The sequence below is a fragment of the Triticum urartu genome, chromosome 2A (genome assembly GCF_056163025.1).
Source record: "Triticum urartu cultivar PI428250 chromosome 2A, HENAU_Tu73, whole genome shotgun sequence".
NCBI lineage: Eukaryota > Viridiplantae > Streptophyta > Magnoliopsida > Poales > Poaceae > Triticum > Triticum urartu.
Window position 1 is genome coordinate 521544405 of NC_141874.1, and position 10964 is coordinate 521555368.

Below are 10964 nucleotides of genomic sequence, written 5' to 3' on the forward strand. Positions count from 1 at the left end.
CGATCGTCGGTATCTCAATACCTAGTTCAATCTCGTTACCGGCAAGTCTCTTTACTCGTTCCGTAATACATCATCCCGCAACTAACTCATTAGTTGCAATGCTTGCAAGGCTTAAGTGATGTGCATTACTGAGTGGGCCCAGAGATACCTCTCCGAGAATCGGAGTGACAAATCCTAATCTCGAAATACGCCAACCCAACAAGTACCTTCGGAGATACCTCTAGAGCACCTTTATAATCACCCAGTTACGTTGTGATGTTTGGTAGCACACAAAGTGTTCCTCCGGTAAATGGGAGTTGCATAATCTCATAGTCATAGGAACATGTATAAGTCATGAAGAAAGAAATAGCAACATACTAAACGATCAAGTGCTAAGCTAACGGAATGGGTCAAGTCAATCACATCATTCTTCTAATGATGTGATCCCGTTAATCAAATGATAACTCTTTGTGTATGGCTAGGAAACATAACCATCTTTGATCAACGAGCTAGTCAAGTAGAGGCATACTAGTGACACTCTGTTTGTCTATGTATTCACACATGTATCATGTTTCCAGTTAATACAATTCTAGCATGAATAATATATATTTATCATGATATAGGAATAACTTTATTATTGCCTCTAGGGCATATTTCCATCCCCTACCCCCTGGGCACGCCTCCCTACCTCGTGGCCGCGTTGTTGCTTCCTTGACCTCCACTCCAAGTCTCCTGGATTATGTTTGTTCCAAAAAAGATCCTCGTGAAGGTTTCGTTCTGTTTGATATTCCTTTTCTACGAAACACTGAAATAGGCAAAAAACAGCAACTAGCACTGGGCCTCCGGTTAATAGGTTAGTCCCAAAAATAATATAAAAGTGCATATTAAAGCCCATTAAACATCCAAACAGATAATATAATAGCATGGAACAATCAAAAATGATAGATACGTTGTTGATGTATCAACCTCTTTTATTATAAATCTGAACTCATGAGCTAAAAAGATGGTAGCTGCTCGCTTAACAGAAGAATGCTCAATATTGGAAAATTCTAGAAAAATCCTCTGTATGCAAGGATGCATGTGGATAAATTGTCTTTCAAGTTCAACCATGAGCAAAGATATAGCATCCGCAAGACTACTAGTTTTATGAAGAATGGACCCTATCGAGGTCACTAACTATTTTCTGCACCATCCGTTGGTAAGCTAGGCATGACCTGCGTCGGCCGGTGACCGACTCCAGATTGCATCTTCCATCAGGACCGGCAATCTCGCACCGGGATAGAGACTCATTTTCGGCTCCCTCGCCTTTATTTTAAAAAAAGCTATTTTTGTATTAAAAATGTTAAACATGTATATAAAAGTGTTCCTGGTGTACACAAAAAATGTATATTGTATGTGAAAACCTGTGTATTCCCATTAAAAAATGTTCACCATGTATATAAAAAATGTTAAACTTATATTCAAATAAGTGTTCAAAACTTGTATCTAAAACAAAATGTAGATCGTATATTTGAAAAATAGTGAAACCCAAGAAAAAACATACATAACCAAAGAAAAAAAAGAAAATAAGAAAGACAAGAAAAAAACCAGTGAAAACCGACAAAGAAACAAAAACAAAGGAACCAAGAAAGAGAAAACCAAAGAAACCATACAATAACACAGAGAAAACCAATGAAGAAGAAAAATAAAAACAGAAGAAAACCGATGAAGAGGTAAAAAAAGATACCATAAGAAAAAATAACACAAAACGCGACCGCGACAAACAGAACAAAACACAACACATGAGGAAAAACAGCCCAAACAGTGAAAAAACAAACAAAGAACACGGAGAGAGCAAAAAAACGAATGCGCTGCTACAATGATGGCCCGGCCCGCTCGCGCCGCGCTTCAGGCGAGGCATAGCTCGGATGCGGCTATTCTACACCGAGCTTAGGTAAGTCCGGGTGTGCAACAGGAAAATTCTTTGAAATAGTAAAAAATCATGTGGTGCAATATGCTTACATGTGTGATGTCCGTGCAAAATTTGGTGAAGTTTGGTTATTCGAGAAGCTCATAGAAAAAAAGACAATTTTTGGGTATATGATAAACTTTTAAAAACAGCATTGCTCACACCCAATTTTATGTTGTTTTTTCACGATCTCCTTGAATGTTCAAACACCCCAATATTTTACGCGAACATCACGCATTTGAGTATCTTGCACCAAAAGAAAAGATCTTTACTTATTTTTCTGCTATTTACTGTTCATCTTTTTTTGAGGGGATACTGTTCTTTTTTTTCTTTTTTCTTTTTAGGGAGGGGGGAATTAAAGATCTTCACCAGGTGTAGATGACTCCAGAATTAAATTTTTGGATATAGCTCCCGCTATTGTAGGCTTCTAAATAGTCGCATGCATGCAATCCTTTGGGCTTACATGGCCTTGGTACTTGTAAGCCCAACATTTAGCCGCTGTTGGGCCTGTAGGCTGTACCTGAGAACGTATTCGATTATTCGGCCCGCTCGAATTGTGCGAAAACACTCCCGGAAATACCAAAGATTACTCTCGCACCCTTTCCCTTCGTGCTCGACTGGCTTCCCCGTTCGTCTCCCCCAGATTTCTCACGCCAACACCGCCGAGCTCTCCCCCGGAAGGCCGGAACACGCCTCCTGGTCTCCGTCCCCGGAGGCACGCCACCTCGAAAGAATCCCCCCTCTCCCACTCGTCGTCGTCCTCCTCCGCCCTACTGGACAGATCCATCCGTGCTCGGATCGCTTCCTTCTGTTGGTAACGAACCCTAACTTCCCTGGATTATTCCGAGACTTCTAGTGTATGATTTCCCATCGCGTTAGCAATCTGACGCAAAAATAAATAAACCTGTGCTTTGGTGGGTAGTTTGTTCTGGATTTCACTGTTGCGGCCTGCGTGGTCTTTGTTAATACTCCGCAGAAATCAGCTGCTGGCTCGGCGTAGTGGGTACTGCAAGCCTGTGTGCTTTGTTAGAGTGGAGAAATTGGATCTCGCTAAGGGCAGCATGCTTTTCCCCTGTCTTGGCTGTTTATTCTGAGGTTAGGGTTTAGGGATTCTGGTTATGGTAATTAGACTTGGGAATTCTAGCTTGGTGAAGGGTATTGTCAATTCTACTGAGTTATAAGAGGCACTGGTAGCACTGCGTTTTACCATGATATGCTGGATTGGGCAGCATCTCAATTTTGATTTATTCCAACTTAACACCCCAGATGATTCTTTGTCCAGTTAGATCTTGGGACACTGTTGAGAAACGATTGATTCTGCCCAGTGTTGCACTCTGGGAATTACCCTGCAGATCTAAAGAACATGGTTACACTACCTAACTTAAATTGAAACAAAAGTGAATGAGCTTTGCATATAGTAGCTTCTTTTGACTAGAACTATTATATGGAGATGCAAGGTGAGTGTCTTCCCCACATGCAGTTGTTATGTGGCTGAATTTGTAAATGACTAAATGTCAAGATCATGTGCCTGCTTAGATATTCCAGATAGTGATAGACCTATCTTTGGTAATTGCTAAACTATATTTTCCTTGCTTTCAGAAGAAGGCATATGTATTGATTGGAAATTCATGCATGCCGATATGTTTCCTTTTTTCCTCTGTTAGTTGGAGGCATCGTGTAGGAAATTCATGCGTGCACTCCGCATTATCTAGTTCCTTGTGTTACTTTGACATCCCCATACCTTTGTTCTAGAAAATTCTGATTTACTCTAATATTTTATAATACTAAGTAACTTCTGTTTATTTTACTGTCAGTTCAGCGTGTGGCCATGTCTTCTTCAATGGAGTCATCATACCTTCCTGCTACTACTGAGTCAATTGCAATGGCTCAGGAGGCTAAGGATGCTTCAAAGTCAATTTCGATCCTTTACCGTGTGATTCAAGACCCGTCTTCTTCTGCGGATGCACTGAGAACAAAAGAACTTGCAATTACTAACCTTACAAATTACCTCACTGAAGAGAGCAGAGCTGAGGAGTTGCGAAACCTTTTGACCCAGCTCAGGCCGTTTTTCTCACTGATTCCCAAGGCCAAGACTGCAAAAATTGTCCGTGGAATCATTGATGCTGTTTCCAAGATTCCTGGAACATCTGATCTCCAGATCTCGCTGTGCAAAGAGATGGTGGAATGGACCCGTGCAGAGAAGCGTACATTCCTTAGGCAGCGTGTGGAGGCAAGGTTAGCGGCACTTCTGCTAGAGAATCAAGAGTACACTGAAGCCCTGACTCTCCTGACTGGTCTTATTAAGGAAGTCAGGAGACTTGATGACAAGTTGCTCCTTGTGGACATAGACCTGTTGGAGAGCAAACTCCACTTCTCTCTCAGAAACCTGCCAAAGGCCAAAGCTTCGTTGACTGCTGCAAGGACAGCGGCGAATGCCATCTATGTTCCACCAGCTCAGCAGGGCACTATTGATATGCAGAGTGGAATCCTTCACGCAGAAGAAAAGGATTACAAAACTGCTTACAGCTACTTCTTTGAAGCATTTGAAGCTTTCAATGCACTGGATGACCCAAGAGCTATCTTCAGCTTGAAGTACATGCTCTTGTGCAAGATAATGGTTAACCAAGCTGATGATGTTGCTGGAATAATCTCATCTAAGGCTAGCCTAAAATATGTTGGTCCGGATGTTGATGCTATGAAAGCTGTAGCTGATGCCTACTCTAAAAGATCTCTCAAGTACTTTGAAACTGCCCTCCGCGATTTCAAAGCCCAGCTTGAGGAGGACCCTATTGTTCACAGGCATCTTTCCTCTCTGTATGATACCCTCCTGGAGCAGAATCTGTGCAGGTTGATTGAGCCCTACTCGAGAGTGGAGATTGGGCATGTTGCACAGATGATTGAATTGGCGGTTGATGATGTTGAGAAGAAGCTGTCGCAGATGATTCTAGACAAGAAATTTGCTGGTACTCTGGATCAAGGTGCTGGTTGCCTCATTATCTTTGAGGATCAGAAGACAGAGGCCATCTTCCCTGCTACACTGGAAACCATTTCAAATGTTGGAAAGGTCGTGGACAGTCTTTACATGAGGTCGGCCAAGATCATGGCTTGAAGGCTGCTAAGCATGTGATAGTTTGCCTGTTTGGTATGGTTTCAGCCTTTTCAGTTCCTTTGCTGTCTTTAAGACATGTAATCCTGCATGTTGGCACTTGATTTTGCATGTTGGTCGTTATATTGGATCATAGAAAAATCCATCTTGCTCGTGAACTGGACAATTTGTTGTTTTTATGTGGTGGATGTACCGACACTAGCTTGTCCAAACATAAATCATTAGTTCTCTCACTTGCTTTGGTTGGTATGTTGAACTTGTGCTGTTATATCTTTGGGATTTCCATCAGTGTTGAAACTGGGCCTAACATTTAAGTTTTATTTGTCAGAGTTATAAATGCTGTTATGGCATTCCCTTTCAGTTACTGTCTTGTGTGGTTGCTTCATGTCAGTTGTCGCCTATGTCGGCAGTGATTCCTGTGTTCCTACTCTGTTCTTGTATGGTTTGGGGCCGTATGTTTCTGTTGGCTCGGTATCTGACAGCAAGCGTTTGTAGATGCAGATTTCTGATCGAAATCAAGCTTCTTCTTCTTTTGCTGATCACTAAACAGCGCTAATGCTGCTTACATCTCACACGACGTAGCCAGTAGGTATCTAAACATGTTATACATGTTCTGTACTGATTTGGTGAGACTTCAGTATATCTGTCCCTGACAGAAGATTGGAGTACATGAATGCACTCGCATGTGCTGCGTCTGACATGAATTAAGCTGCTACCCGTGCTACGTAGCAGGAGGTTTTATCATGCAACAATTGCACTGGATTATTCTTCTGTGAATCTTTCAGAAATCATGTAAAATTTGCCACAATTTCGCCATTTCGGTATGCTCACGCGTACCTATAATTATCTTAACCCTGTTTCATGTATCAATTATGCTCCCTCAAAACACAACTGGCAGTGAAGAAACAAATTACCAACATGACACAAGGCGCGATCATGTCATGGGCTTCTCTAGTAACGCCGAGACGTACCATTCGTTCCTCTCCGCCCCCAGGTCGAGCTTCGGGCTGGCCTTCCACCGGAGCCGGCGGAAGCCGACGCGGTCGAGGATGGGCACGTACGTGGCGTTGAGCTGCGGGCCGAGGCAGAAGAAGTGGTCGAGCCAGAAGACGCCGCCGGGCCGGAGCACCCGGTAGATATCGAAGAACGCGAACTCGAGCACGGCGGCGGGCACCGAGTTGGTGAGCACGTGCATGGAGTGCACGATGTCCAGCACGCCGTCGGCGAAGGGGAGCCGCTGCACGAGGCTGATGTGCAGCGGCACCAGCCCGCGCGACGCCACGAACCGGTTGAAGGGTGCGTCCAGGTCCAGGGTCGTGGTCACCACGGTCACGTTGCGCTCGCGCATCCGCGCCGCGAAGGTTCCGGTCCCGCCGCCGATGTCCAGGCCGATGCGCACCGTGCCCGGCGGCCTGGACCCCAGCACGCCGTCGATGCTGAACCCAGGGCCGCCGTTGTCGGACAGCCACCGTCGCCGCTCCTTGCCCGCCAGGTCGAAGCAGTCCTTGCAGTCGTACGACCCGCCCCTGCTGTGCGCGCGCTCCACGAGGCAGGTGTAGTTCTTGCACGTGTAGGGGGACCAGTTCACGGTCGTGTCGGCCGGGATTGACCAGAGGCTCGCCGGGAGCGGCTTCGGCTCGACGTACCTCGCCGGGGACCGTGGCCGGCAGCGCCGGCGCGGCAGCGGCTCGCACCCCTTGAGCATGAGCTGAAGTGCGAGGGCCTCGTCGTCGGGGCACTCGGCGCTGGCGTTGTACGTCATGTACCGCGTGAGCTCCTCCTGGAAGTTGCGGCACGCGAGGCCCAGGCCCGGGAAGAGCTCGTCGGTGCCGAAGTTGACAGAGTAGCCGAGGGGGAGCCGGTGCGGCTCGATGGCCATCTTGAGCTCGCCCGTGGGCTCCTCGGGCCAGCCATTGAAGTCCTGGACCGCCGGCGTATCGCCGTGGACGGCTCCGAGCTTGGCGAGCACGGACTCGAGGAGGAGCGAAGACGTCCCGCACTGCCCCCGGAGGAAGGCCAGCTCCGCGCGTGCCAGCGAGAGCGCGTCGCGGGTGGCGTTGAGGTCCCGGAGGAGCGCCGTGGAGTCCCAGAGGTGGATGCTCGGCGCGGAGGCGGGCATGTTGAGCGACAGCGACGCGCCGGAGAAGAGGTACACCGAGACGAGGTTGGTGGCGATGACGACGAAGAGCATCTTGAGCTTGGCGTGCCGAATCGCTGGCCGAGCCAGCCGGTGCCCGTGGCTGTCCACGCCGCCGCCCATCGCCGCACCGAGATGTTGTTGCTGCTGCGAGGTGGTGGTGATCCGGTGCTTTGCCCCGTGCATGACCACACTTGCTGCGCGCTCGCGGCCTGAAGATCGGCAACAACTAGCTCTAGCACTGGCAGTCTAGTAGTGTTCCTCGAGATTGGCGATGCTCCCCTTGCTACGCTACGATGTTTCCGCATTATCACAGCCGGAAATTGGTACCCAGTGTACGTGCTACTTCAGTTCATAATGCATCTGTATCTGACATGCATGTCAAAACGGTGGCTGACAATTTAATCCGGGGTTTAGAAAATTACAAGTGAAGCTTTGAGGCGCACCACTTTTGACTTTGGATGTGTGACTGGTTGCTTTGGGGGGAGAAAAGGGTGACAATTTTGCTTCAAAAGGCAGGCTGTGGCCGGATCCACAAGTCGGCGAGAGATGCGTGCTAAGCTATTAGGGGATTAATCCCTGTATATCTAGCATATCCCAATTTATTTTCATGGAAGGTTGTGCCTTGGTCTTAGTTGACTGAGACTTAAGCAAGTCTAAGTCAAGTGATATAACATGTAAGAAAGACAAATTAAAAAGAAAAAAGAAAATTTTGCACCGAATCTCAACATAAAATTATGAATATAGCATTGACTAAGACTTAGTTAAGTCTCAATTGACCGCGACTTCGCAATCCCGTTCCTAGAAATGACTTTTCCCCCTAAAACCTATCTCGTGCCTCAATTTTAGTCCAGCCGCGACCGTTTTGCGCTACATCCCACTTGCAGAGAGCTTTTCTGCCCAACCCCGACATTACGGGTCGTTCCGGACCCAATGATCGACAGGCTGGAAAGCCCCACCCCTGCTGTTGGGGATATGGTTACTGGAGGTAAACCGGCTAGGAGTGGCCGGGTTAGCTCCATGAAGATAGAAGCCCATGAAGATGTGAAGATGGTGGCGCTTTACGAAGGCCCAAGGCCCAAAGGCGGATTAAAGCCTGTAGATGTGAACCGACTTTATCATGCAACTTGTATTGTAAGTTAGAGGAATAGAGATCGAGCCGGACACCTCTATGATCCGGCCTCGGGACTCTGTGAACCGGCGGGCGTCAACCTATGTATATAAAGGGACGACCCGGCCGCGGTTTGAGGACAATAGACAACAACTCGAGAGCCAGGCAAAGCGGATTCGCTCCCTGGTCATCGAAACCCTAGCAATACAATCACAACTAGACGTAGACTTTTACCTTCATCGAAGGGGCTGAACTAGTATAAAACCCCTCGTGTCCGAAGGAAATATGCCCTAGAGGCAATAATAAAGTTATTATTTATTTTCTTATATCATGATAAAAGTTTATTATTCATGCTAGAATTGTATTAACCGGAAACATAATACATGTGTGAATACATAGACAAACAGAGTGTCACTAGTATGCCTCTACTTGACTAGCTCGTTAATCAAAGATGGTTATGTTTCCTAACCACGGATAAAGAGTTGTTATTTGATTAACGGGATCACATCATTAGTTGAATGATCTGATTGACATGACCCATTCCATTAGCTTAGCACCCGATCGTTTAGTATGTTGCTATTGCTTTCTTCATGACTTATACATGTTCCTATGACTATGAGATTATGCAACTCCCGTTTGCCAGAGGAACACTTTGTGTGCTACCAAACATCACAACATAACTGGGTGATTATAAAGGAGCTCTACAGGTGTCTCCAAAGGTACATGTTGGGTTGGCGTATTTCGAGATTAGGATTTGTCACTCCGATTGTCGGAGAGGTATCTCTGGGCCCTCTCGGTAATGCACATCACTTAAGCCTTGCACGCATTGCAACTAATGAGTTAGTTGCGGGATGATGTATTACAGAACGAGTAAAGAGACTTGCTGGTAACGAGATTGAACTAGGTATAGGATACCGACGATCGAATCTCGGGCAAGTAACATACCGATGACAAAGGGAACAGCGTATGTTGTTATGCGGTCTGACCGATAAAAGATCTTCATAGAATATGTAGGAGCCAATATGAGCATCCAGGTTCCGCTATTGGTTATTGACCGGAGACGTGTCTCGGTCATGTCTACATTGTTCTCGAACCCATAGGGTCCGCACGCTTAAGGTTACGATGACAGTTATATTATGAGTTTATGCATTTTGATGTACCGAAGGTTGTTCGGAGTCCCGGATGTGATCACGGACATGACGAGGAGTCTCGAAATGGTCGAGACATAAAGATTGATATATTGGAAGCCTATGTTTGGATATCGGAAGTGTTCCGGGTGAAATCGGGATTTTACCGGAGTACCGGGAGGTTACCGGAACCCCCCGGGAGGTATATGGGCCTTAGTGGGCGTTAGTGGAAGAGAGGAGAGGTGGCCAGAGATGGGCCGCGCGCCCCTCCCCCCTTGGTCCGAATAGGACAAGGAGAGGGGGCCGGCCCCCCTTCCTCCTCTCTCTCCTCTTTTCCCCCCTCCGCGAATCCTATTCCAACTAGGAAAGGGGGGAGTCCTACTCCCGGAGGGAGTAGGACTCCTCCTGGTGCGCCCTATGATGGCCGGCCGGCCCCCCTCCCTTGAGCCTTTATATACGGAGGCAGGGGCACCCCCTAGAGACACAAGTTGATCCACGTGATCATATTCTTAGCCGTGTGCGGTGCCCCCTTCCACCATAGTCCTCGATAATATTGTAGCGGTGCTTAGGCGAAGCCCTGCAACAGTAGTACATCAAGATCGTCACCACGCCGTCATGCTGACGGAACTCTTCCCCGACACTTTGCTGGATCGGAGTCCGGGGATCGTCATCGAGCTGAACGTGTGCTAGAACTCAGAGGTGTCGTAGTCTCGGTGCTTGATCGGTCGGGCCGTGAAGACGTACGACTACATCAACCAAGTTAACGCTTCCGTTGTCGATCTACAAGGGTACGTAGATCACACTCTCCCCCTCTCGTTGCTATACATCACCATGATCTTGCATGTGCGTAGGAAATTTTTTGAAATTACTACGAAACCCATCAGTGGCATCCGAGCCTAGGTTTTATATGTTGATGTTATATGCACGAGTAGAACACAAGTGAGTTGTGGGCGATATAAGTCATACTGCTTACCAGCATGTCATACTTTGGTTCGGCGGTATTGTTGGACGAAGTGGCCCGGACCGACATTACGCGTACGCTTACGCGAGACTGGTTCTCCCGACGTGCTTTGCACATAGGTGGCTTGCGGGTGACAGTTTCGCCAACTTTAGTTGAACCGAGTGTGGCTACGCCCGGTCCTTGTGAAGGTTAAAACAGCACCAACTTGACAAACTATCGTTGTGGTTTTGATGCGTAGGTAAGATTGGTTCTTGCTTAAGCCCGTAGCAGCCACGTAAAACATGCAACAACAAAGTAGAGGACGTCTAACTTGTTTTTGCAGGGCATGTTGTGATGTGATATGGTCAAGACATGATGCTAAATTTTATTGTAAGAGATGATCATGTTTTGTAACCGAGTTATCGGCAACTGGCAGGAGCCATATGGTTGTTGCTTTATTGTATGCAATGCAATCGCGCTATAATGCTTTACTTTATCACTAAGCGGTAGCGATAGTCGTGGAAGCATAAGATTGGCGAGACGACAACGATGCTACGATGGAGATCAAGGTGTCGCGCCGGTGACGATGGTGATCATGATGGTGCTTTGGAGATGG

The 10964-nt window shown here is 47.1% G+C and overlaps 2 protein-coding genes across 3 annotated transcripts; one reads left to right on the forward strand and one right to left on the reverse strand.

Annotated features, from left to right (window-relative positions):
* Positions 1–2513: 2513 nt before the first annotated feature.
* LOC125538487 (26S proteasome non-ATPase regulatory subunit 11 homolog) lies at positions 2514–5266 on the forward strand. Of its 2 annotated transcripts, none has more exons than XM_048701771.2 (2): positions 2514–2741; positions 3747–5266. In XM_048701771.2, exon 2 carries the CDS (start codon positions 3756–3758, stop codon positions 5034–5036), a length of 1281 nt encoding a protein of 426 aa, XP_048557728.1. In that variant the 5' UTR covers positions 2514–2741; positions 3747–3755; the 3' UTR covers positions 5037–5266. The 2 variants fall into 2 exon arrangements, with proteins under 2 accessions (XP_048557728.1, XP_048557727.1); XM_048701770.2 differs by having other exon boundaries at positions 2532–2741; positions 3742–5266.
* A 137-nt stretch (positions 5267–5403) lies between these two features.
* LOC125538486 (putative methyltransferase At1g29790) lies at positions 5404–7513 on the reverse strand. The gene has a single exon (XM_048701769.2). It carries the CDS (start codon positions 7354–7356, stop codon positions 5968–5970), a length of 1389 nt encoding a protein of 462 aa, XP_048557726.1. The 5' UTR covers positions 7357–7513; the 3' UTR covers positions 5404–5967.
* Between the last annotated feature and the right edge of the window lie 3451 nt (positions 7514–10964).

Bases quoted from the DNA above. Each gene is read 5' to 3' on its own strand.
- LOC125538487 (XM_048701771.2), top strand. From the start codon at position 3,756: ATGTCTTCTTCAATGGAGTCATCATACCTTCCTGCTACTACTGAGTCA.
- LOC125538486 (XM_048701769.2), bottom strand. From the start codon at position 7,356: ATGCACGGGGCAAAGCACCGGATCACCACCACCTCGCAGCAGCAACAA.